General features: G+C 48.1%; 1 protein-coding gene across 10 annotated transcripts in view; it reads left to right on the forward strand.

The window, feature by feature from the left end:
* GREB1 (growth regulating estrogen receptor binding 1) overlaps positions 1 to 26084 on the forward strand; it is a 161679-nt gene that overhangs the window by 100735 nt on the left and 34860 nt on the right. For 8 of the 10 annotated variants that reach the window (XR_005199646.1, XM_037737348.1, XM_017525861.2 and 5 more), the window contains 10 exons: positions 4021 to 4134; positions 4606 to 4749; positions 7629 to 7814; positions 11861 to 12211; positions 14383 to 14511; positions 15226 to 15354; positions 16244 to 16441; positions 17159 to 17339; positions 18776 to 18971; positions 20593 to 20729. Coding sequence is in view for 9 of the 10 variants with exons in the window: in XM_037737348.1 (XP_037593276.1) it covers positions 4021 to 4134; positions 4606 to 4749; positions 7629 to 7814; positions 11861 to 12211; positions 14383 to 14511; positions 15226 to 15354; positions 16244 to 16441; positions 17159 to 17339; positions 18776 to 18971; positions 20593 to 20729 (1765 nt within the window). In the remaining variant the exon portion in view is untranslated. Of the gene's footprint in view, positions 1 to 4020; positions 4135 to 4605; positions 4750 to 7628; positions 7815 to 10175; positions 10917 to 11860; positions 12212 to 14382; positions 14512 to 15225; positions 15355 to 16243; positions 16442 to 17158; positions 17340 to 18775; positions 18972 to 20592; positions 20730 to 26084 lie in introns of those variants that run through there. The other 2 variants (XM_017525866.2, XM_037737363.1) reach the window with 2 other exon arrangements.

The raw sequence follows: 26084 nt of genomic DNA on the forward strand, positions 1-26084 counted from the left end.
AGTCCGTGGGTCTGAGCCTGGTGCCTCCTGAGTCCGTGGGTCTGGGCCTGGTGCCTCCTGAGTCTGTGGGTCTGGGCCTGGTGCCTCCTGAGTCCGTGGGTATGGGCCCAGGCCCTGGTGCTATATGAGTGACACTTGGGAGATGTCATGTGTGCCAAGGAGCAGTGAGACACCTGTGGTGATGGCAAGTGACCTGTCCTTTGGGCTGCGCAGCTGGAGGACGGTAGAATTTTGTAGCAATAGTGGGTGGTGTGTTGCTGGGGAAGAACCTGGGCTTCTGAATCAGATAAATACGAATTCAAACCCTACCGCTGTCTCTTGTTAGTCAGGGGAGCTTGGCCAAGTCTCAATAAATGTTTTTTCATCTGGAGATGAGAATTCTGCTCCAAGGGTTAAGAGGGATGAGGTGCTGTATGAAAGGTCAGAGCACACCTGGCAGCTCACTAATTCATACCAGCTGTTCCTGTTCTCATCCAAATCAGCATCATCACTGAGGCTGGTCTGTTCAGGTAAGGCTTCCTGGAGGAGGCGATAACTGAGCTGCAACTTAGAAGTTGAGGAAGCATCATGTAGAGGTGGAATGGGAGAAAGAGAGCAAAACGGGATGAGGAGGTGAAGATACAGATGAGAGAGGTGAGTGAAGGAGCTGAGCAGACCTCCTGCCAGAGGAGAGTTTGAGGAAGCTGTCAATGGGCGGAGCCACCTGGGGACCTGCTCGTGGATTCCCAGTCCAGTGCTCTCCCCACCATGCTCAACTGGAGCCACTTCATAAGCCATTCTCGTCTTTCCTTCCTCCATTATGCACTCCGCCAAATTGGATTTGAGGATCCGTGACATCAAACGGGAGGAGCCCTTAGAAACCATCTAGGCCAGCGCTGTTTTACAGGGGAGGAGACAGAGGTCCAGAGAGGCAGGGCCAAGCCTAGAATCCAGTCTCCATGCTCCCACTCCACGTGCTGGTGGAGGACCTCCCTGGTGAAAATCTCGTGAATTGTCTCATTCTTCACTGAAGGAGCGAATGTAGTTCCAACCAGCGCCTCCGTCCTGGAGCCCGAACCCGCAGCAGCCGAGTCCCAGGCAGTAGCCGAGTCTCGTCCTCCAGAGCAGCCAAGCCGCAGGCAGCCTTCTGCTTTCTTCCAGGGACTGCTGCTTCTCTGCCGGGTGCTGCCTTGAGGACAACCCTCTGGCTGCAGAGGTGGCCCCCCGGGGCTGGGGATATTAGGCTGCTGTTGCCTCCCTTCTGGGCTGAGGTCTGTGGACCCCCAGCCTCCACACTGAACAGCAGGGAGACGAGGGCCTCCCTCAGCCCGGGACCCTGTGAAGGTGGCCCTAGGAAGCCCCCTGTGTGGACTGACTGCATTTTCCTTGCCATGCTCCGTGGAGGGGTGTGAGAGATGGAGCTCCTCCAGATTGCCCAGGGAAGCACGCAAGCCTTTCCAGAATCTGACCCTGGCCCACCTGCTGAACCTCATTCCCTGCTGTTTTGGCTGCTCTGGGCAGCTCAGTTCCCACCCCCGTGGCCCCGTCTCCTGTCTCCATGCCCTGTGCCTGCTTCCCAGCTCTGGGCTGCCCTCTACACCCACCTATTAAACCGCCTTTCTGAGGTTACTCAGGGAACACCTGCTCCGTGCAGGAGGGCTCCCTGTGAGCGCATGGGGCTCCCAGCCATCCCAGGCTCAGTCCCGCAGCCACGTGTGGCTCTCAGGGCCTCGACGCTATGCAGTTCCCGAGGGCAGCGCTCTGGTCATGTGCATCTCAGAGCCCCGGTACCAGCTGCTGGGAAGCCCAGCTAGTGGGCATGACGCTGGCTGGGTTGCGTTGCGTGGAGCACAGCTGAAGTGTTGGAGTTCCTGGGCCTTCTCGTCTGTTCTGAGGAGAGAGCTCAAAATCAATTTTTAAGAAACTGTGTCTCATACCACTTGGAGTTTACTGAAGCCTTGAGGCCTGTCACTCAGGCCAGTCACTGGTTCGCAATGGAGAAGTGCTGCCCCCTGGGGGCAGGGTGGGAAATGCTCTGGTAAAGGATGGATTTGTTGTCCCAGACACAGGGTCCTACTGGCATTTGGTGCTGGGACAGAGTGGGCAGGCTGCGGAACGTCCTGCACCAAGCAGGCTACATAATGAATTGTCTCCCACAAATGCCACATAGTACCTCCCCAAGAGACATTTTCAGAAATAGTTGATCCACACTGGTACCATGGGAGCAGCTCCTGGTGACATCATCTGGGAAGAGCTCATGGGCTTAGGGTCTACTTAGAGCTATCTATAGAATTAGCTTCCCAAAGTGAGAAAATACCTGCATCTCTTCCATCCTTATTGAGACCCGGTTCCAAGCCCTGTTCCCTCTGGACGATCAGCAGAGCTTTTAGAGGAGCTGGCTGCTTAGCCCCTGTGGAGGGCCTCCCATTGCAACTGGGGACAGATGTTTGCAGTGTCAAAGGCCTCATCTCTGCAGACAGGGATGAGGAAAACAGCAGCTGCCTCAGTGGTTGTTGGGAGGGTGAAAGGAGCCCACGGGTTTTAAAGCTCTTTGTAAACAAAGTACTTTCTGCTTTTAACTTTTTATTTACTTTGAGTCAGTCTGATGAGGTGAAAATATTTTTTGGATTACTCTTAAGAGACTGTAAAGCAATGATTCTCACCCTGCAGTGTGCTTAAGAATTACCAGACTGGCTGGGTGCGGTGGCTTACACCTGTAATCCCACACTTTGGGAGGCTGTGGCAGGCAGATCACCTGAGGTCAGGAGTTCGAGACCAGCCTGACCAACGTGGTGAAATCCCATCTCTACTAAAAATACAAAACTAGCTGGGCATGGTGGTGCATGCCGTTAGTCCCAGCTAGTCGGGATGCTGAGGCAGAATCGCTTGAACTTCGGAGGCGGAGGTTGCAGTGAGCTGAGATTGCACCATTGCACTCCAGCCTGGGCAATGAGAGTGAGACTCCATCTCATAAAAAAAGGAATCACCAAGCTGGCTTATAAAGGATGGTATTTTCTTACTGTTGTTTCCAGAGATGTGATTCTGGAGGTCAAGGCGGGGCCCAGGGACACACAGGTTTAACAGGCCCATGTGGGTTCTGTGCAGCAACTCGGGTCACACCTGCAGAATCGTTGCTCTGATTGGTGCCTCTCCACTCGGGCCATGCATTAGAATCACGGGGAAGCTCTGAGATATTGGGATGCCTGGGTCCTGCTCCCATGATGGGCTTCTGGTTTACCTGGGACGGGGCTGCATCCAGAGTTTTAAAAGATTCCCGGGTTAGTTAAATGTGCAGCGGAGGCTGAGACGTGAATCTCTACAAGTAGGGGAAATTTTGTATCTGGTTGGTCAAGAAACTATGGAAACCAATTCTTGGTGTTTCAAACCATTCACCAAGATAGCTTGAGTCATGAGCATGCTGTTATCTAGAGTGGGTGGGGATGACTCATTGCAGTGGGTGCCAGCCTCTGTACTTGATTATTTTGAGTCTTAAATTAGCTTTCCAGGCTGGGGCAGGGAGGGGAGCACAGGCAGATCAGTACTGCCCCCAAGCGGTGGAGCTGTAGTGGTGGATCAAATGCTGCTGTCGCCTGTGCGGAAACGTATTTCTCTCTTCCAGCCCTTCAGAAGTGGATTGGAATATGTCGGTAACAGCAATGATGGTGGTGAAGATGATGATGTGGGCAATTCTGGCTACCATGTGGGGCCCAAGCTCCCTGCAGTTCATTGCACAAAGTGCTCTGCATACATTCTCTTTAATTCTGTTCCAACCACCTTTCAGAGTAGGGTTTAGTGTCCCATTTTAAAGACGAAGGCGCTCAGACTCAGAGAAAGTTGAGACACACACAGCTTTGGAATGAAACATTTACAAAAATCGACATTTCCTTATGCCTAGATATTTTGCTAGGTCCTTAAAACCCATGTGAAACTGTGATTAGAAAAAAACAAGATAAAACAGATCATTGTTCTCCAAACCAATGGAAAGATTTATTGGAGCTCTTTCCTGGTAATAGCCTAATCCACACTCTGAATATTGTCTAGGTCTCTTGTCAAACTCCGGGCCCCCCAAAAAACGCCACAAAGGGTGGTCTCCAGAATCTCCATCAGCTCCAGATGGTGGCTACCCACAAGGTGGTGGGAACAGAGCTAAGTATGGTAAGTGATGGCAGCCTCGCCCGGAATTCCAGACCCGGGTACTGGTGGTAGTGCTGCCACCAGTTGTGTGTGTGTGTGCATGTGCATGTGTGTGAATGTGTATACTGGCGAGGGAGTTCTAAGGAGGCAGCGTTTGGTGTAAGAAAAGATCTCCCTCTCACATGTTAGAATTGCTTTATACGGTATAGGATCCCTGTATAGTAGTGAGTTCTCTCAGTGTTGAGAAATTTTAAAAGAGGCTGTTTATCACTTGGCAGGGATATTGAAGAAGAGACTGAATCACTGGGGGAAGGATGGACTGAATGAACTTAAAGGTGCCCTTGACCTTAGGAATCTGTGACTTTAAGAGTTTGGTGCTCCTGTAATCAAGGACATTGGTTGGGGGTAGCATGGCTGGCCGGCCTGATGTCAGGTGTGTGAGAGGCAGATGCCTTGTCTGATGTCTTTACTAACTTTCTTGGGTGTTCCTAGAGAGCGCAGGCATGTCCTGCATGCCCCAGGTTGGCTTGGTGGGACCAGCTTCAGTCACCTTTCCAGTGGTGACCTCTGGAGAACCTGTGTCTGTTCCTGACAACTTGCTGAAAATATGCAAGGCCAAGCCAGTGATATTTAAAGGCAAGTACAGCAGTGCTGTGAGTCGTGGGGATGGGAGAGCCTAAAGGAGGGGACAAGAAATGGGCAACTGCGAGACCTCATCCTGGGCCGACTCCAGGGCACCCTCCTGAGACAAACCTAAAATGCTCTCCAGGGCAAGGAAGGAACAGGGCAGAGCCAGTCACTAGTTCAGCCCCCGATCAGATGCCAGGAATGATGGTGCTTGTCACAGCTTTCCACAGTGGTCCAGGTGAAACCAGAACAGCTGGCACATGGAAACACACACTTACATACGTACACACGATTTCCTGCCGTGAAGTCCACATTCCTGTTCACTCATTCTTTCCTTCATTTGCTCAGCTTCACTCAGCTTCTGCCCTGGTCCCAGGCCTGTGCTGAGTGCTGAGGATTAGGAAAAAGCAAATCACTCCCTTGCTGTAGGAGCCCTGCTTTGGTGGGTTATCCTGTTGTTACCCATGCCACTAGTATTTTTTGACTAAGAAATCTACTTTGGCCAAAGATAGCCATGGTCACTCCTGTAGAAGCATCAAGTAAAATTAGATTTCGTCTGTTCAGTGCAGTGGGCTAACATATGCTATGTAGGGGTAGACTTTTGGCTCAACCGAAGAAATCCCTTGGATGAATCTGGAGACCTTGCAATGGAAAACCCTGGGGGATTCAGCAGGTTTTGACTGGTGATTGCAGATATCAGAATGGCTGACACATGGTGACACACACATACATACCCATGTGGGCATGGCACGCACACACCAGGCACACACGCAGTGCACGCAGACCCCTCCTAAATACATTATTACTATATTTGGTATCATGCTCATTGGTTAGAGAAGGGAGGATTTTAGGAAAGTGGGAGAAGCATCCTACTGATAATTAAGAGATAATAAAGAACATGTCTTTTTTCCTAAAAAAACGAAGAATGGGCAGAGTATTCAGGAAGTAGAGTGCAACTCTTGAGTTTTGACTTTAACATGACACAGGGCAATGACTGAGGCACTTCCATGGGACTCCACGGTCTACCTAAAATGAAGGGCAGCATTCTTTCAGTCATGTTGCATGTATTTTTCATGTGGCCATCATGTGTCTGTGTTAGGCCCCAAGAACACGATGCTCAGGCAACAAAGCTGGGACAGGGTGCAAGGCATGGCAGTGCAGGCGGGGCTTCACACGCAGCGGCTTTGAGCAGGAGCCTCAGAAAAGAAAGCCTGGCCGGTCTAGGTCTCACACTAACGATCCAGAACAGAGACTGTCCAATTCTCAGGTGTGCTCCGTTCCCTCCACTGCCTCTGTTTACGCTGCACCCCTCGCTGTAAAGTGCTTGCCTCCCTGATTCCTGTTCCCCACAGTCATGTGTCCAAGCCCTGCCGAGGCTTTAAGACTCCACCCTATGCCTTCTCCATGAAGCTGTCTTAGAGTCCCTTTCCTCCACCCCCCCTTGTCACTTCTATGTTCCTCTTTTATGACAAATGTCACGTGCTTGCTTTTATAGTAACTCTTTCCCTAGTCTCTTGCCATCCGTAATATTTGTAAGTGGTGCTACCCAAATGGTAGCCCCTGGTCCAGCAGCACCTGCATTGCCCTGGAGCGTATGAGAGGCATGAATTCACGGGCCAATCCCAGATTCAGAATCAGGCCCGAGTTCTGCATCAGAAGTTCTGGGTGGGGCCAGCAGTGTTTGAGAAGCCCTTGAGAAGCAATGTCTTTGAAATTATGACCTGTGTCCCAGGTACCAGCTTTACTCCCTGAGCCTAGTGGGTTGCCTGCACGTAGCACACAGCCGAAGCCAGAAAATGTGTTTTTGGTGACTAAATGGAGTACCCAGCATGCAAGATACACGCCCCCCCCACCCAAACACACACGTTCCACCTTTGGGAGCTCAGCAGCCCCAAGAAGATTTGTCAGCTTCACCTGGTTTTACAAATGCAGAGACTGAGGTTTAGGGCAGTTAACCATCTTGCTTAGCATCATGTAGCTACAGAATGATGGAAAGAGATGTGACCCCAGCCTGGGTGATTCCACCTCTAAAGGCTATCCTCAGAATGAATCTTCTAACGGGCCGGGCGCGGTGGCTCATGCTTGTAATCCCAGCACTTTGGGAAGCTGAGGCAGGTGGATCACTTGAGGCCAGAAGTTTGAGACTAGCGTGGGCAACATGATGAAACCCCGTCTCTACTAAAAATACAAAAATTAGCCGGGTGTGGTGGTACGCACCTGTAATCCCAGCTACTTGGGAGGTTGAGGTGGGAAGATCGCTTGAACTTGAGAAGTGGAGGTTTCAGTGAGCCAAGATTGCGCCACTGCGCTCCAGCCTAGGGACAGAGCAAGACGCTGTCTCAAACAAACAAACAAAACAAAAACAGAAAAGAAAGAATGACTCAGTCTCCTGGTCTCTACAATGATGTATTTTCCCAGCTCACTTTGTCAGAGAGCCCGGGAAGATGCAGGGCAGAACCCTCCTTCCTTAGAGTCAGTGAGTTAAGGGCTGGCAGGCAGCACCCAGCGAAGCTCCGGAAGGTGCTCTGCCCATGACGAGTCCCATCAGCGGTGCTGGAGGAGTGACAGGTGGCAGCTGCTTGGCTCTGGGCAAGTCCTTCTGGGCTTCAGCTCCCTCACTTGTAAAAAAAAAAAAAATAAGAGGATTAGACAAAATGAACCAGCAAATGCCACAGCCCCATTGGTTAGAAAAGGTGACTCCACATCCTGGGTGCCAGGAGGGTGAGCAGGTGCATGCAATGAGCAAGGCTTCCCAGGACAGGGGCACTCAAGGCACTCAGCGCAGCTCACCTGTCTCCTTCAGCATCTTCACCCCCAGAAGACCCACATGTGTGGGGCCATAAACTGTGCACAAGACGGGTTGCCAAGTAGCTGCTGTTCCTCCACAGGCCACGGGAACTTCCCTTACCTCTGTGGGAACCTGAATGATGTCGTGGTCAGCCCTCTCCTATACACGTGCTACCAGAATTCCCAGTCCATCTCGCGAGCATACGAGCAGTACGGCGCCTCCACCATCCAGCCCATCTCTGAGGAGATGCAGCTCCTACTGACCGTCTACTACCTGGTCCAGCTGGGTGAGTCGTCTCCACCTCCCAGCCCGAGCACAGACCTGGCCTAGGCCCTTGTGGGGGCTGACACGGGCTTCTGGAAATGAAATACAGGGGAAGTCCTTATGGGTCCCCTGGGGGGACATCAGGAGGTCACTGTGGGCATCCCCACACTGAGGGGCTGACAGTAGGTTGAAGTTGATGGAGACATTTCCAGAACTCTGTCTGCCGTTCTAGGCACAGGGATACAGCAGGAAATTGTGCAAAGACCCTGCCCTTGAGGCGATTCTAGTTTAGTGGGAGAGAGAAGCAATAAACCAGTGGAAAATAGGCAGGTAAAGGTGGGCGCATGCATTAGTGTGTCTGTGTGGGGTCAGTTTAGGGTTATCAAGAAAGGCCTCTGTGAGTAGAGACCCGGACCCCTGAGCAGGAGTCAGCGTTATGATGATCTGAAGAATGAGGACAGGTGGAGGAGGGAGAGAGGCCAGGTGAGGGCTGTGAGATGTGGAGGAGCAGCTGCAGCAGAGAGAGGGTGTGAGTGAGAGGTGTGGTCAGAGAGGGGCAGGCTCCAGTCGAGTGTGATTCTATGGTAGATACGTTGAGAAGCCACTGGAATATTTTTAGGCAGGGGATGGAGGCAATCTGATTTTCACCTTAAAAAGGCCACCTTGGTGGCTGTGTGGAGTCAAATGGTGCAGACACAGTGGCAGAAACAGAGAAACAGTCAGTTGCCTGTTAAAGGCACGCAGTGGCTTGGGTCGTTGAGGGCGGCAGCAGTGAACTAGAGGAGCTATTCTGAAGGTAAGGGTGACTGGAAATCCCTTTGAAGGGAGTGGGAGCAGATGTGGCCTGGGTTTCAGCCCAAGCAGCCAGGTGAATGGTGGCAATGGACCTGAGTTCTGTCTTGGCATGAGTTTGAGATGCCCACAAGACAGCAAGTGGCCCGTGTCATTTGCATGGGCAGGCCTTGGTCCCAGGGGAGGTTGAAGCTGTCGATATACATTTAAGACACATCGGCTTACAGATGATGTATATTAAAGCCGTGAGACCAGCTGCGGGTGGCTACGGGGAGAGGAAAGTGCCAAGGTTTGAGCCTGGGGACTTCCTACCTTCAGAGATCCAGAGGAGGCAGCTGAGCTGGAACCGGAGGGAAGGCAGGAAAGGCTGGTGGGGAAGCTGGGAAAACCACCATCGTCCCTCTTTCTCATAGTCACCACCAGTCCGGCAGTAAGCACAGCGTATCTGGAATCCAGCCTCGCCCACCCTCTCGGTGGCTGTCCCCTCACTGGGGCGGCATTCTTGCCATGTTCCCCACATCCCTGAAAACTGGGAATCCAGTTGCATCTCTTCCCTGCCCAGAGCCCTGCCGTGGTTTCTCATCCGGCGCTCACTCCACCCCTTTCCCTGCCTGCCTCCTGGTCCCACCTGCTGGCTCTGTCCCAGCCCACTGTCCCCCTCAGCAATCTTGTCCCACCTGAGCATCCCACACTTGCTGTTCCTTCCCTGTGACGTGCTCTTGCCGAAGACATGTATGGCTTGCTCCCTCATGTCCTTCAGGTTTAGGGTCACCTGTTATCTTCCCAGCAAGGCCCTATTGTCACTGTGTGTAAGACAGCTTCTGCCCTCCAGGCCCCTATCCTATTCCCTTTATTTTTAGGGCACCAGGAATTACGCTCTGTGATTGTTCCCTTTAAGTGTGTGTCCCCCAGTTAGCACCATGAGGCCAGGCATGGTCAGCGAGCCCTTTTCCAGATGTCCCCCAGCATCCACAGCTCAGGTCGACAGTCTGCAAACCTAGGTTGAGGGAATAGGTGCATGTTGATACGAAGCAGTGAAAAAAGCATTCCCAAGGAGAGAGACTGATCAGCCATGCCAGTGTGGCTGGGAGTTTAGTGGAGGGAAGACGGGACCCTGACCACTGGGTTTCGCCAGGGGAAGCAGTTGGCAGCCTTGGTGATGATGTACGTGAAAATTGGGATAAAAGTCATATTGGAGTGGGTTAGAGAGATTGGAGGTGAGGAGACAGTATGGCACGTGCAGATGGCTCCAGGTGGGGAAAGTTCTGGAACTTCCCCCACCAGGTAGTTCTGGAAGGAGATGTGTACTCAAAGGAAAGTTTTTAAAGATAGAGAGAGGTGATGGCTAATCTAATTAAATTTTAATTTGATTAGCTAATTCAAGTAGTGAATTCTGATAAATTCATCCAATCAAAGACGGAGATATAAGCTGATTTAATCAAATTCTGGCATGGCCCACAGAGAAGGTGGCATGAACCCCATGTTATGCGTCAGGAAACCATATGAGATAGGTCAGGGCCGCACCGCTGGTGTGGATAGAGCTGGGCTGGAACGTGCCTGCTAAATGGAAGCCTGGTGCGCCTTCCTCCAGCTCATCAAATGTGAAATCCGGACGTATAAACCAGACAATTGGTAAAAGAGAAAACGCCAGAAGGAAACAAATATTGAAAAGTATTCAGTCTCACTCATCATCAAAGACATGCAAATCACAAATCAAGTAATCTTTTTCTGAATTAATAACCCCAATGATGGTACCCAATGGTGCTTAGGTACAATAAAACCATTGCTTGTCAAAGCACTGTTCATGTGGTAAACTGATGCGTTCAGGCCATTTGGAAGCAAGCTGATATGTATTAGCTGGTTCTGTAAATCCACTTTTGAGAATTCAGGCAATGGAAGTAATGTTCTATGCATCAAGACATGCATTGCAGAGGTATTTATAAAGGTGAGTATTTAGAAGAAATAAAAGAATCCACAGTGGAGACCTTGCCAAGTAAACGGTGGCACTTACATATGATGGGACACTATGGACACACTAATGCACTCTTTATGATGGCTGGAAATGGCACTGAAACTGATGATAGGGTCATGGTTAAGGAAAGAATGCAAAACCCAAAGTTTATACTGACAACCATATGGCTATTTTTAAGGACAATTTTAATATTAATTCAGCAACACAGGTTTTGATTCCCTCTCCTGGAATAGGAGGAAGCCTAATATACTCCCAGGCTGAATGTTCTACACATTTGCCGCTGTGTATGTGCACAGTGACAGTGTAATCTGTCTATACCCCTGTAGTTCCAGTTCTAACTTTCTGATTCTTTTCAAAGACCTTCTCCAACAAGCTATGGGAATTTGGCTTCCTACCTTTTTTTTTTTTTTTTTTTTCTTTTCTTTTTTTTTGCAACAGGAGTGTTTTGGGTGATAATTTTAGGTTGATATCTATTACCTTTTTCTGGGTTTTGTTAGCTTTTTGAAAAATTGTCTTAGAGTTGGTGAGTGGCTTGGTAGCAAAGTAAGATTTTTTTTGGAAAAGAGGACAGACAAGCTGAACTGCAGCTTGAGAACATATTCATTTTTCCTACTTTGTCTTGAAAATTGAGGAATGACTTTTAAACTTTTAACCGTTTTAGTGTATGTGGCCAAAGGGTGAGCAAGGACTGTGTTTCTGGATTTTCAAAGACGATGCTTAATCTTTTTCTTTTTCTTTTTTTTTTTTTTTTTGAGATGGAGTTTCGCTCTTGTTACCCAGGCTGGAGTGCAATGGCGCGACCTCGGCTCACCGCAACCTCCGCCTCCCAGGTTCAGGCAATTCTCCTGCCCCAGCCTCCTGAGTCGCTGGGATTACAGGCACGCGCCACCATGCCCAGCTAATGTTTTGTATTTTTAGTAGAGACGGGGTTTCACCATGTTGACCAGGATGGTCTCGATCTCTTGACCTCGTGATCCACCCGCCTCGGCCTCCCAAAGTGCTGGGATTACAGGCTTGAGCCACCGTGCCCGGCCTGATGCTTAATCTTAAATATAAATTTACAAATCTTCTTATAATTTAAAAAACCCTTGAATATGGGGGGGAAAAAAGAGATAAACATAAATAGCGTGGCTCTGTTCGGCCGGTGAGATTATGGTGGATTTCATGCCCTCGTCACGTGCTCCAGCCGAATGTGGCCCGATTTCACAGTAATAACTTAGGTGGGTGCGTTCATGTCGCTGCACCCGCGCGTCCCCGGTGCCGCTGGCATTTGTGGCAGGCGCTCCGCCTGCGTTGTGTTGCAGCCGCGGACCAGGTGCCGTTGATGGAGGACCTGGAGCAGATCTTCCTGCGCTCCTGGCGCGAGTCGCACCTGACCGAGATCCGGCAGTACCAGCAGGCGCCGCCGCAGCCCTTCCCGCCCGCGCCCGGCCCCGCGGCGCCCGTGACCTCCGCGCAGCTGCCCTGGCTGGCCAGCCTGGCCGCCAGCTCCTGCAACGACAGCGTGCACGTCATCGAGTGTGCCTACTCCCTGGCCGAGGGCCTCTCCGAGATGTTCCGGCTGCTGGTCGAGGGCAAGCTCGCCAAGACCAACTACGTGGTCATCATCTGCGCCTGCCGCAGCGCGGCCATCGACTCCTGCATCGCCGTCACTGGTGAGCGCGCTGGGCCGCGCGGCTGCGGGGAAGCCCCCTGAACGGCGTTCCCGGTCCCCCGCTTTAGTGGTTCTCTCCCTTTCTGTCCCGGGCCTGGGTTTGCAGCAAGTTAACACCTGCGGCTTGTTCTCGGTAGCTGGCTTCGGAAGGCAGCCTTGAATAATAGCTTAGTTACAAGCTCATCCCTGCTCTGAGTGGCTGGTGAGGTTAGCCCTGGGGTCAGCTTGGGAGTGTGAAAAGACCCTGTTGAAAACCTGGCTCCACCACCGTGGGTGATCACTCACACCAGAACTCTGGCCCTGTTTCTTCACTCATCTATTGGAGATTTAAAAAAAACAAAAACAAAAACAAAAACAAAAATGACCAGCCGGGCGTGGTGGCTCACACCTGTAATCCCAGAACATTGGGAGGCCGGTGCGGGCGGGTCATGAGGTCAGGAGATCCAGAGCATCCTGCTAACGCAGTGAAAAACCATTTGTACTAAAAGTACAAAAAAATTAGCTGGGCGTGGTGGCACGCACCTGTTGTCCCAGGTACTTGGGAGGCTCTGGCAGGAGAATCGCTTGTACCTGGGAGGCAGAGGTTGCAACGAGCTGAGATCACACCACTGCACTCCAGCCTGGGTGACAGAGCAAGACTGTCTCAAAAACAACAGCAAAAAAACCCCCCCAAAAAACAATGACCTTGTGTTGTCTTCAGGACCCAATTAATTTAATTGTTTTTTGAGACAGGATCTCACTGTGTCCCCCAGGCTGGAGTGCAGTGGTGTGATCTCGGCTCATTGCAACCTCTGCCTCCTGGGTTCAAGAGATTCTCTTACCTCAGCCTCCCAAGTAGCTGGGATTACAGGCACGTGCCCCCACACCCAGCTAATTTTTTGGTATCGATGGGGTTTCACCAAGTCACCCAGGCTGGTCTTAAACTCCTGAACTCAAGTGATCCGCCTGCCTACGCCTCCCAAAGTGCTGGGATTACAGGTGTGAGCCACTGCACCTAGCCAATTGATTTAATTCTAAAAACAGTCATTGAAGCCCCACATGTGCAGGGCTGGGGCCCACGGGGAGCACAGCAGTCTCTGCCTGCCCGGAGTGTTCTTTAGGTGGGGGAGACAGACACCAAATGCGTGGGCTTTCTTGTCCTGCTTAAATCTTCCCAGGTGCTGTGCATTTTCAAGTGGAATTTTTTGTACCTTGTAAAATTTGCCTAAAAATGCACAATTTAATGCACTTTTTCTTAAGACAGGGTCTTGCTCTGTCTCCTGGGCTGAAGTCCAGTGGCAAGATCTTGGCTCATTGCAGTCTTGAGCTCCTGGGCTCAAGTGATTCTGTGGCCTCAACCTCCATCTGGAGTAGCTGGGATATTACAGGTGTACACCACCACACCCAGCTCACATTTTTGTACTTTACAAGATAGGGTTTTGCCATGTTGCCCAGGCTGGTCTCAAACTCCTGGGCTCCCTCAATCTGCCTGCCTCAGCCTCCCAAAGTGGTGGGATTACAGGTGTGAGCCACTGCGCCTGGCATTTAACTTTTTAAGTGCAGTGTCTGAATTGTCTTTTGGCATTCTGGTGTGTGTGTGTGTGTGTGTGTGTGTGTGATGGAGCCTTGCTCTGTTGCCTAGGCTGGAATGCAGTAGTACTATCTCACTGCAACCTCCGCCTCCCAACTTTAAGTGATTCTCCTGCCTCAGCCTCCCGAGTAGCTGGGACTACAATCATATACCACCATACCCAACTAATTTTTGCATTTTTAGTAGAGATGGGGTTTCACCATGTAGGCCAGGCTGGTCTCAAACTCCTGACCTCAGATGATCCTGACCTCAGATGATCCGCCCAACTCAGCCTCCCACAGTGTCGAGATTACAGGCGTGAGCCACCACACCTGACCAGCATTCTTTAATCTTAAACCTATTCTGTGTTGTTTTTTTTTTTTTGTCAATTTTTTACCTTGATGTGAGTGGTACATTCAGTTATAGACCCTGACCCTCTGCTGTGCATCAGGCACCGTTGTCATGTGTCGCCTCACAGCAGGTCTGGGAGGTAGATCCTGCTGTCAGCCACAGATTCCAGATGTGAAATGTGAGTCTAGAAGGGTTAAGGGTCTAGTCCAGGGTCACATGGCCAGTAAGCGGGGAAGATACAATAGGCACAGTGAAAGCTCTTTGTTTTCCAGGAAAATACCAAGCCCGGATTCTTTCTGAGAGCCTTCTCACCCCAGCAGAGTACCAGAAGGAAGTCAATTACGAGCTGGTTACGGGGAAGGTGGACTCGCTGGGGGCCTTCTTTAGCACCCTCTGTCCAGGTAGGCTTGTCATGGGACAGGTGCACATGCAGAGATTAATGGGATAAATCAGTGCCGGGGGAGGTCACCTCTGCCCCCTGCCTGTGACCCGCTGAGGTTGATCTCCACTTAGAGTGCCCTTCATTCTGTGCACTGGCATTTCTGTCCCTTTCTTTTCTTGAGTGACAGCTGTGGGTTCTGGCTGGCCATCTCTTCCTGCTCAGGCTGTAGAGTTCTCCTGAGTGGGGAGGGCACCATGTGGGTTCTGTCTCCGTGGGGTACACGAGGCCCTTGTGCCCATTCCTCTGCACCTCTCCAGACTTGGTGGCCTCTCTTCCCCCCTCTCCCTCTTCCCGGAGAGTTTCGCATCCCTTGTGCTCTGGGCAGTGAGCATCATTCTCTGTTGTTTGCCTAGCTCCCTACCCCTCAAGACTCATCCCATGTCCCCCGAGAAAGCTTCTCAGACTCTTCGTTTTCCAGATGGGCTTGGGACCTTCTCCTCCGTCCTTAGCATGCTGTTCCTCCTTCTGCCCTAGCACTTGCTATGTCAGGGGGACTCACTCTGACGGTGTGTCTTCACCCCCACTAGGCTGAGGTCCCTTGACAGGACAGGCTACGTCCTCTTTACCTCCATGACTCCAGGCCTCAGGACCGTATCTGACACTAACTGCTCTGTAGATTTTTGCTAAATTTCACTGACACAGAAAACCCATTTGTTTATTCTGTCTTGGGCAGAGGGTGACATTGACATTTTGCTGGACAAATTTCACCAGGAAAATCAAGGCCATATTTCTTCCTCGCTCACTGCCTCTTCTGTCACTAAAACAGCATCCCTGGAGGTCAGCGGGACACCGGTGTGCACAAGTGAGTGGTGAAAAGGAGCCTCTCAGGGTGGGGGGAAGGGGAAGCGGGCACAGATGTGCACATTGAGGGGGGCAGTGGGCACTGGTGTGTACAGTGAGCGGGGGTGGAGATGCAGGTGTGTACAGTGAGAGGGGCTGGGGCACAGGTGTGCACAGTGAGAGGTGGGTACACAGGTGTGCTCAGTGGATGCTGAAGGGACAGAGGGCTCATGTGTGCTCGGTGAGCGATGAGAGGGCATTGGCGAGGGCCTGGGTCTGGCCTGGGAGGCAGCATCCAGGGGCTCAGGTTGGAGGTAGCAATGTCAGAGGCACACCCACAAGACAGGACATCTCTTTAGTGTCACAGTAGACCTGATACCTAATTTAAACTTCAGTCTTTCATTGTGACAAGCTCATTTAATCTTGAATTGCACATCCATCTGTGTTTCTGAGATGGTGGATTCCTCTGCTAATTTCCTGCCTCCAGGTCTGTTGTTTTTTTATTCCTGTGGAGTTCCTAAATGACTGTCGTGTTAGTTTCTTTTTCTGGAGAGCTTGCAGTCCTCTTCCAAAGTCCAGTCTCAGCGTCACCTCCCCTGGGATGGGCTCATCGTCCTCGCTAAGCAGGATAGGCCACTGCCTCCTCTGTGGTCCCCAAGTGGTGGGTTCTTGTTTTTATTATTAAGTGAAGAATGGTTCATAACATAACTGCTACTCACACACCCGCCACTGCTTAGCTGAGAGCAGGGACTTGATAAACGATAAACGTGAGTTGTTCCCCTTTCCCTCGTCACTTTGTGCATGGGCCCGTCTCCCCTGGACCGGTTTCACTGTCTGACTCTCTGGCCAAGGGCCTGGACAGTAGCCATGTGCCCTGGGGCTCACCTGGCATTCTGGGGCTCTGGTTCCAGGTTACCACCTGGAGCCACACAGCATCCGGCCCTTCCAGTTGGCAGTGGCACAGAAGCTCCTCTCCCACGTGTGTTCCATTGCGGATTCCAGTACCCAAAATCTGGACTTGGGATCCTTTGAGAAGGTGGACTTTCTAATTTGCATTCCACCCTCAGAAGTGACCTACCAGCAGACTCTGTTCCACGTGTGGCACTCAGGTATGGGGCCTTTCGGGGACAAGTCATGTGGCCTGTGTGGAGAAGCTTTGATCTGCCTAAATCCGTGTTTGGATGTTGACACCGTTCTTTGCTATCGAGTGGATGGGGCAATTATTGTTGCTCTTGTTTTATAGATTGTGAAACTGATGTTCAGAGACAGTGACTTGCCCCAGATTGTAGGATCTGTTGACGGTAGAGCCAAAACTTGAACTTTCACAACGTCCCACTCAGGCTGGTGACCTCACCATGTGTTGCTGTCTGGCTTCACTGAATGGATTTTCCTTGTACTTTCAAGGATATCGTATTTAACCACAGAGTACACAGATGTCCAGTGTCTTCACTGAAATGACTCACTCTTTAGTGGCATATGGCCCTGTGGCATTCAGACCAAGAGAGGGATTTTGCTGCTGGTGGGACCGTTTAGTTCCCTCTGTCTTACCAGGCTTGGGATCAGCTGCTTCCTGAAGCTGGTGCTCCTAGAAAGGGCTGCTGTACACACAGCCAGGCTGCAGCACCGCTTGCCTGTGCCCCAGCGCCTGTGCAAGACACTTACACAGCTGTAGCCCATGTGGGAGTTTTTCCCTACTTTTTCCTAGTCACACATCCTTGGGTCTAGCTCAGTACCTGCTTTATAGGAGTTGCTCAGTAGGTGTCTGTTGAGTGAATGAAAACCAGTGAGCATGCTGGGAGTTACTGATGTATTTCATTGTGTTGCAGGAGTTTTACTGGAGCTTGGCCTGGAAAAAGAGCACGTGACCAAGCAGAGGGTGGAACAGTATGTTCTGAAGCTAGACGCGGAGGCACAGACAAAATTTAAGGCTTTTCTGCAAAACTCCTTCCAGAACCCGCATACACTTTTTGTCCTGATCCACGACCATGCGCACTGGGATCTTGTGAGGTTAGACGGACTTGATATATGACGGGCTGACATTTTCCATCTTTGAAATGTTGTATGTGGATGTTCGCTGGGGCTGAGGGTACAAGTCCTGAAAAGATGGATGAGGTTTGGGTTTGGTGTTTGTAAGCAGGTGCCATGCATGTTTTCCACAATCCTGAGGTGGAAGTTGTCTCGTAGATTATCTAGTGCGACCTCTGAAATTTACCATGGTGGAATCTAAGGGTTGGAGAAGGGAAGCATGTCTCCCAGGGTCACCGGGAAGGGTGGAGGGGGAGGGTGTTAGTGGCAGAGCCGAGGCCCCCGAATCACAACCTGATGCCTGATGTGTTTCTTTCATAGTTCACTCACCACAAGGAACCATGCAGGTGTGGGGTGCGGAGGGTCCTAGCAGGAGTAGCTCAGCCTAGTCCTTCCCTGAAAGAGGCTCCGTGGGCTCCAGTACCATGGGTCACCCTTGATGCCTGCGCTTCTTAAGGAGCGATTTTACTCAGCTAAAATGAACATAAACCCAGATGAATTTCAGATGGGTCAAGCCGAGAGTTTGGCAGGATTTCTGGTTTACCAGGACTGGTCATTTCCGTGAGACTGGCCTAGGGGTTTTGCGTTCAGACATTTCCACTGATATACATGAGGAAGGAATGGGGCTCCTGGGCCAGGTCATGGAGAAAGACTTCGATGGTCACAGATCCACAGACAGTTAGTTAGGGCTGGCCAGGACCTGAAGGATCACCTTGTAAAGGATCTACCATCTAGAATCCATGTATGGGTTTGGGGGAAATTGGAATATTCCCAAATTGTAGAAAGAGCTATATTGTGAATATTCATTTTGGGGGTAAATTCCTCAGGGTAGCCTCCTGCCATCCAAAGGGTTAAGCACTGATTTAAAAAAAAAAATCCCCTAGACTTACAGGAGAGAACACAGAGGCGTTTGTCCCACCGAGAAGTGCAGAGCTGGGCCTGGCTCCTAGACCCTTGTCCAAAACACTTCCCAGTCCCTCTGTGCCGCCTTTTAAACTGACTATAGAATTGACTCTTTATATCTTTTCCGGGTCATTTCAAGGTCAGAAGGACTCTGTAAGGAGGTAAGTACACAATCAGATGGGGCCAAAGAGGAACAGCTGATCCCTGGAATGTTCCTGGGGACATGTCACTATCTGATGGGGTAGAAGGAGTGTGTGTCTTGTAAGAAATCCTCTGACTACTGTCCCCTGCAGGCAATTTTTCCTAAGTAATGAGTCTCAGGAGAGTCCCTGACAGCTACCTGAATTCCGGCCATTTTCTTCTGTATTCCTAGTCATGGGTGGAGCCATAGTCTTCAACTGTTGGCAAAGCCAGGGGTTAGTTATAAATTTATTCAACTGCTTCATCCTTGGAAAATTAGAAAAAAAATATAGTAATTCCACTTATTGTGTCTTTTCCTCCTTTTCCTCCCTCAGTAGCGCTGTTCATAACCTCTATTCTCAAAGTGACCCTTCGGTGGGATTGGTGGACCGATTGCTCAACTGCAGGGAGGTGAAGGAGGCCCCCAACATTGTGACCCTTCACGTGACCTCCTTCCCATACGCACTGCAGACACAGCACACGCTCATCAGCCCCTACAACGAGATCCACTGGCCGACCTCCTGCAGCAACGTGAGTGCCACGGGGCTGCCGGGCCCTTGTATTTAGCAATGACACTTGGGTGGCAGAAGTTACATTTAGTAAAAGCTTTGACCAGTGCATTTGAGGATAATGGGTTCCAGCTCCTTGGGTCTTTGATTCAACCCAGGGTTACGTGTAGACCCTTCTTGGTCTTTTTGGAAACCTTCCTGCAGGGCGCCAGTTGGCTTCCTCATCTTGGAAGATGTAATGCAGTTTGTTTGACATTTTCTCTGGTGGCTGCAGCTTTCTGAGCAAGATTCGGAATGTTTGTTCTATGGCATTGGATGGAGATATTGAAGGTAGACCCCTTAAGGGCTGGGGGCTTTGGGCTCCATACGGAGCCAAACTCAATGTCTCTGGAAGCCCTAGGAAGGTTCCTGTTTTCCCCATCCCTGCATCCTTAGGTAGTGAGATTCAGAATCTTCTTCCTCAAACTAAACACATACCCTCAAAACTCAGTGAGTTTTTAGCTTATCACCTGGCATTTTCTCATCAAAATAGAAGACTGAAATCACCCTGGGCTCAGTAATAATTATTTGTTACCTGAAATAATCCTCACAGTGACACAATGAAATAGGAAACACCGTTATCCCCCTTTTTCAGATGAAGAAACTGAGACTTAGAGAAGTTAGGCCACTTGTCCAAGGTCACATGGGGGGTTTATAGTGAAACTGGACCCCAACCATGATTGCCTGGCGTCAAAACCATGTAGCCACCAAGCCATACTGACCAAAGTCTCGTAATTTGAGAATTCCAGGTGGTTTGTAGTTAGTTACACAGGAATAAGTAAGTGTAAAAGATGAGACTTATTTGGTGTGCCTCTCAGTCCTCTGAAGAACTTAAAAAAAAATACCTGGCTTCCGTCCTGTGGACTGAGAATTCATGGTGGCGAAAGCCATTGCTTGTAAGGCACTTACCATGAGCCAGGGAGGCCCTGCCCAAAGTGCTTTGTGCTGTGAACTCATGCTGGAGGCAGGTGCTACAATTTGTTCTCATCTACGGATGGGGAACATGAGACCCAAGAGAGTTGGCCACTTGCCTCAGGCCAGGCAGCTAGAAAGTCGTGGAGGTGGGATATGACCCAGGCCACTGGCTCCAGGGCTCGGCCCTTAACCACTGTGACATTTAGGGGTAGAGTTTTCATGCTTGTATATTTTCAACAAACTCCCTCAACTTTGGAATTTTATGTCTGTGTGAGTAAAATTGGCTAGATAAATGTTTTCTTTGTCTATTGATTTATAGTAGCAACTGAATGCAAGATAGTTGATTTTCCTATTCCTCAAACCAGTTTAAGATTATAGAAAGAAGCAGTTTTAACAAAGAAATTTGTACGTTAAAAAGGTAAGGCTGATTTTATTCTTGGTAAAGACATTGGGATCAAATGAAGGGAAAACACCTGAGCAATGGGAATATACCACCTTTAAAGTATGGGGCATTCTTTGCTCTGCTTCTGCAGATGGAAGAAGTTTATAAAATGCAATCCAAGGGACTGCACAGTAGGCATGATTTAGATGCAGTTGCCAACACAGGTCATCCGCAGACTTGCCACATGAACCTCTGACCATCCCTGCAAATGCAATGTTTGAGTGATCAATGCTTTTCTCTCTTTTAGGGAGTGGAGTTATATCATGAAAATAAGAAGTACTTTGGGCTGTCTGAGTTTATTGAATCTACCCTTTCTGGACACAGCCTTCCCTTGCTCAGATACGATAGCTCCTTCGAGGCCATGGTCACTGCATTAGGAAAAAGGTATTTGTCTCTCTTCTAAGTTGCTAGAAGTACTCAGTAGCTTAAAGGCAAGTTAGGTGTGTTTAGCCAGCCAGGGAATTCCATGAAGGGTAACTCGGTTTCTCCATTAAATGTACCCTGTCTTCTTTCTTCCTCTGTATTTGGAAGAAATATTTGAATCCCTTTGGGTCAGTGATGAATTCATCATGCTGTTGCTCTAGAAAATTTTAGAGATGACAATGAGCAGAAATATGCTGGAATGTGGAATCACGTTTTTGAGCCAATGGAGGGTGGGAAAATGGGAGGAAGATAACAAAAGCTTTAAGAGAAGCTGCAGTGATGATCACAGTTGGCTTCATTTTTGTTTCTGATGCGTATCATTCATTGAATGTTTATTTTGTGCCATTCACTCTTTCATGAACTTTACTTTCAGTATCTGATTTGATTCTCACTGCCGCTCTGAGCCACTTGCTACTATTATCCATATTTTACAAATGGAGAAACTGAGGCTTGGAGAGGCCCCCATAGCTTTCCCAGGCCACGTGTCTAGCAAGTGACAGAACTGGGTGAGAACCCAGAGTCAGTCTGACTGCACAGCCAGCTCTTTCAACCCTGTCGCAACAGACCTCATTTTATAGATGAAACCGGGGCTCAGACAGGCTAAGTGATTGCCAGGGTCCACATGGTCTATTCATGGTAAAACCAGGCCATGTTTTATAGATGATCTGTTGCAAAGCAAAATGCCATTGAACAAAATGCCACTGACTGTCAGCATGAGCTGGCCTCTACTTGCTCCCCTTATTGAACTTCACTCTTCTCATTTGCAGACAAAGGGATGAAAGTAGACATATCCTTCTCAAGCTGTGTGTTCCAAGGTGCACTGCTTTGGCTGGATGCTCACAGTTGCTAAGTGTAAAGGGGTTCCATGGCCAGATGTGTCTGAGAAACATTTAAGAAAAGGATTTCTTTTCCATGAGAGTTCTTGGAGCCTTCAACACATCCATGCATGCTATAATTCTCCAGAAGGCTAGAGATGTGTCCAGTAGCTCATGGGATTAGATTTTCCCAGAACACTCTTGAAGAAACTAAATCTCTTAGATACTGTTCAGTCCTGTGACACTGACAGAAATTGATCAAGTTAGTTCTCCAACTCATGGATCGGCAGCTGAGCTCTCATCAACTTGCTGCATGAAGAGGCCCTCCGAGATTTCACGTTGAGGCAAGAAAACCAGCCTTTGCCCTTCCTCTGCCTCTGCTCAGGCAGTGAACAAGGTGGTGTGTTTAGTATGTTGTAGACACTGGGCTCGGTACTCTGTTATCTGAAATAATCCTCACAGTGACACAGTAAGATAGGAAATACCGTTGTCCCCTTTTTGCAGATGAAGAAACAGAGACTTAGAGAAGTTAGGCCACTTATCCAAGGTCACATGGGGGATTTATAGTGAAACTGGACCCCAACCCTGCTTGCTTGGCTCCAAAACCATGCAGCCACCAAGCCATACTGAGCAAAGTCTCACAGCTGGTAAAGGGCAGGCTGTGCCCACCATGCTGGTATATCTTGGTTTACCCTCTATTAGTTTAACCTTGGTAAATCATCTAACCTGTCTCAACTTCCATACCCTCACCTGTAGAACAAATCTGCCTTCCTAGTGGCTTCTTACAGTTTCATGAGATAATGTATGTATGCACATTCCTTAGCACTTGCATGCTGGGAGCCCAGGCTCCAAAATCATCCCTCCTGGGTTTGAATCCTGAATCTGCCGTTAATCAGCTGTGAGACTTGGAGAAAGTTTCTTGATTTTCTTTGGGGATGATAACACCTACATTATAGAGATACTATAAGGATTACATGGATTCATACACGTAAAGCATTGGAAATAGGGCCTGGCACACGTTACATGCTCCTGTTGGCTGTTACCACCACCACCTCCACCAGTGTTCACCATCATCATCCTCCCTTCTCTCTCCCCCTCTGTTAAACTAGAGGCATTACATAGAGATTAAATCTCGTGTCTCACTGGGTGAGAAGACAGTATCAAACCCTGGAATGGTGAAGTATGGAGAATCATAGGAACTTCTAGAAATTATTTGGCCCAACCACCTCATTTTATAATTGTGGGAACCGAAGCCCAGATTGTGAGAGTTTTGCCTGAGTTCATGCAGCCTATTGGTGGCAACATGGACTGTAGACAGGTTTGATGTCTTTCCACCATACCACACTGCCTTTGCTAGGATCATTTGTCTGGAAAACTCTCTTGAAACTTGTAATTTGCACAGGAGATAAAGGTTAGGACATGGAGTTACTGCCGCTTGCCACCGTGTGTGTGGCCAGACTGTTAGTCCTCCATGTGTCATAAACGCCAACACACAGCTGGGAAAACTGCTTGTAGGACTGCCAATTGGACACAAACCTACTGTGACTGAAAATTAAGATCTAGACCTTTGACAACTCCAATTTTTCTTCTAATATATTGTCTATGGAACTTGTTTCCTTTAGGACCTACCACAGAGGCTTAGGGGTAAGCATAGTTCTCTGCTGAGCCACAGCTGTGGTGCATTGATCTGTCTGACCTAAGGGGTGCTATCTGGAGCTGGGCACTAGTTTCTGCTTACAATGCTTGTCCTTATTTTTTTTTTCCACAGCAGCTTTAATGGGGAATTAACTGACAGCCAGTAGACCGTACATATTCAAAGTATTCAATTTACATTTTGATACACATATAGACTGGTAAAATGGTCACCACAAAATAATGAAAAGAAGTTTCCTCCTGCCCCTTTGTAATTCCTTCCTCCTGTTCTTTTCTCACTGCAGAGTAGTTTGCATTCTCTAGAGTTTTATATAAATGGAATTACGCAATATGCACTCTGTTTTTGGCCTGACTTCTTTCACTATGTATAATTATGTTGAAATTCATCCATGTTCTTTTATGTATCAATAGTTTGTTCTTTTTGCTGCCGGTATTCTAGAATAGAATATTATGGTCATACTAGTTTGTTTACTGGTTAAGAGGCTTTTAGGTTGTTTTTCAGTTTTGGCTATTACAGATAAAGCTGCTATGAACATTCATGTACAAAGCTTGGTATAGATATATACTTTAACTTTTCATGGGTAAGCACCTGGTTGTGAAATGGCTGGGTTATTTGATAGGTGTGTGTTTAACTTGTTAACAAGCTGCCAAATTGTTTTCCAAAGTGTAGCTGTCTCTTGGTATGCATGGGGGGTTAATTCCAGAACTGTCCCTGCCATACAAAAATCCATGAATACTCAAGTTCCATGGTTATTCCTCTGGAATCCACATGTAAGCCAAAGTCAGCTTTCCATGTACATGGGGTTCACATCTAGAAAATACTGTACTTTTGATTTGCATTTGGTTAAAAATCCACATATAAGTGGACATCTAGAAAATACTGTACTTTTAATTTGCATTTGGTTAAAAATCCGCATATAAGTGGACCCTTGAAGTTCAAACTTGTGATATTCAAGGGTCAACTGTAGTTCATTTTACATTCCCATCAGAATTTCAGTTGCCCTACATCTTTGTCAGCACCTGATGGTCAGTATTTCTAATTTTATTCATTTTAATAGGTATGAAGCAGTAGCTCATGATTTTAATGTCTCCAGTGACTAATGATGAACATCTTTTCCTATGTTTATCTGCCATTTGTGTATCATCTTTGGTCTCTTGATAAGTTGACTCCTGTATTATTTTCAAGTGGCCCAAAGAATATTATTTGTAGTGCTATAATCTATTCTTCTGATATTAATATAGTTATTCTAGTTATCTTTTGACTAGTGTTACTATAGATTATAATTTTTTACCCTTTTACCTTGAGCATTTTTCTCTTTTTTTTTGGTTTAAATTTGGTTTCTTGTAGGCAGCTTATAGTTGAGACTTGCTTTTTTATCAAATGTGACAATCCCTGCCTTTTAATTGAATATTTAGACCATTTACATTTAACGTGGTTATTGATGCAGCTAGGTTTAAATCTACCATCTTGTAGTTTGTCTCATCTGTTTTTTTAATGCTCTCTTTCTCTGCCTTTCTCTTTATGCATCTTTCTCTCAGCTATAACTCTTTGTTGTGATTTTTAGTGGTTGCTTTATAGTATATATTTTTAACTTATCACAGTCTACTTTCAAATGATATACCACTTTATGTATAAAATTTCATAATAATATACTTTCGTTTTTCCCTGCCTAGACTTTGTATTTTTGTTGTCATACATTTTACTTCTATATGTTATAAACTCCACAGTATTTTTGCTTTAGACAGTCAGTCATCTTATAAAGCTATTTAAATAAGATAAAACACCTTTTATCTTATTTACCCATGTAGTTACTATTTCCAGCACTCTTCATTACATTGCATAATTCAGATTTCCATCTGGTATCATTTTCCTTATTTGTGAAGGACTTTCTTTCACATTTCTTATTGATGATGAAATTTTTCAGCTTTTGTGTATCTAAAAAAGTCTTTATTTTGCCTCATTTTTAAGAGATATTTTCCCTAGATATAAAATCATAGGTTGACATTTTTCCCCTTTGAGCACATCAAAGATGTTGCTTCACTGTCTTCTGAATTGCATTGTTTCAAACAAGAAACCTGCTGTCGTCACCTTTGTATCTTTCTATATAATGTCACTTTGACCACCTTACTGGTTGCATTTAAATTTTTAAAAGTTTATTGAATTTTAAGCAATTTGTGTAGATATACCTTGTAGTTTTCATCATGTTTCTTATGCTGGAATCAATTGAATTTTCACCAGATATGAAAATATTTTAGCCATAGTTCTTCCAATATTTTTTATGCTTTCCACTCTCTCCCTCTTTAAAGTTATCCAATTATACACATCTCAGGCTTCTTGAAGTTATTCCATAGCTCCCTGATTCTCTATTTATTATTTTCCCTCTGTTTGATTTTAGCTTCTTTATTATTATTATTATTGTTTTGAGATGGAATCTTGCTCTGTCACCAGGCTGGAGTGCAGTGGCACAAACTCAGCTCACCACAACCTCCACCTCCCAGGTTCAAGTGATTCTCCTGCCTCAGCCTCCCGAGTAGTTGGGATTACAGGCATGCGCCACCACGCCCAGCTAATTTTTATGTATTTAGTAGAGATAGGGTTTCATCATGTTGGCCAGGATGGCCTCCATCTCTTGACCTTGTGATCCGCCTGTCTCAGCCTCCCAAAGTGCTGGGGTTATAGGCTTAAGCCACTGCACCTGGCCTGTTATTATTTTTAGAGACTGAATCTTTCTAGGGCTGTTGCCCAGGCTAAAGTGCAGTGGCATGATCATAGCTCACTGTAACCTCAAACTCCGGGGCTCAAGCCACCTCCCTATCCCAGCGTCCCAAATAGCTGGGACTGCAGGTG

Source organism: Cebus imitator, unplaced genomic scaffold (genome assembly GCF_001604975.1).
Source record: "Cebus imitator isolate Cc_AM_T3 unplaced genomic scaffold, Cebus_imitator-1.0 Scaffold1, whole genome shotgun sequence".
NCBI classification, from domain to species: domain Eukaryota; kingdom Metazoa; phylum Chordata; class Mammalia; order Primates; family Cebidae; genus Cebus; species Cebus imitator.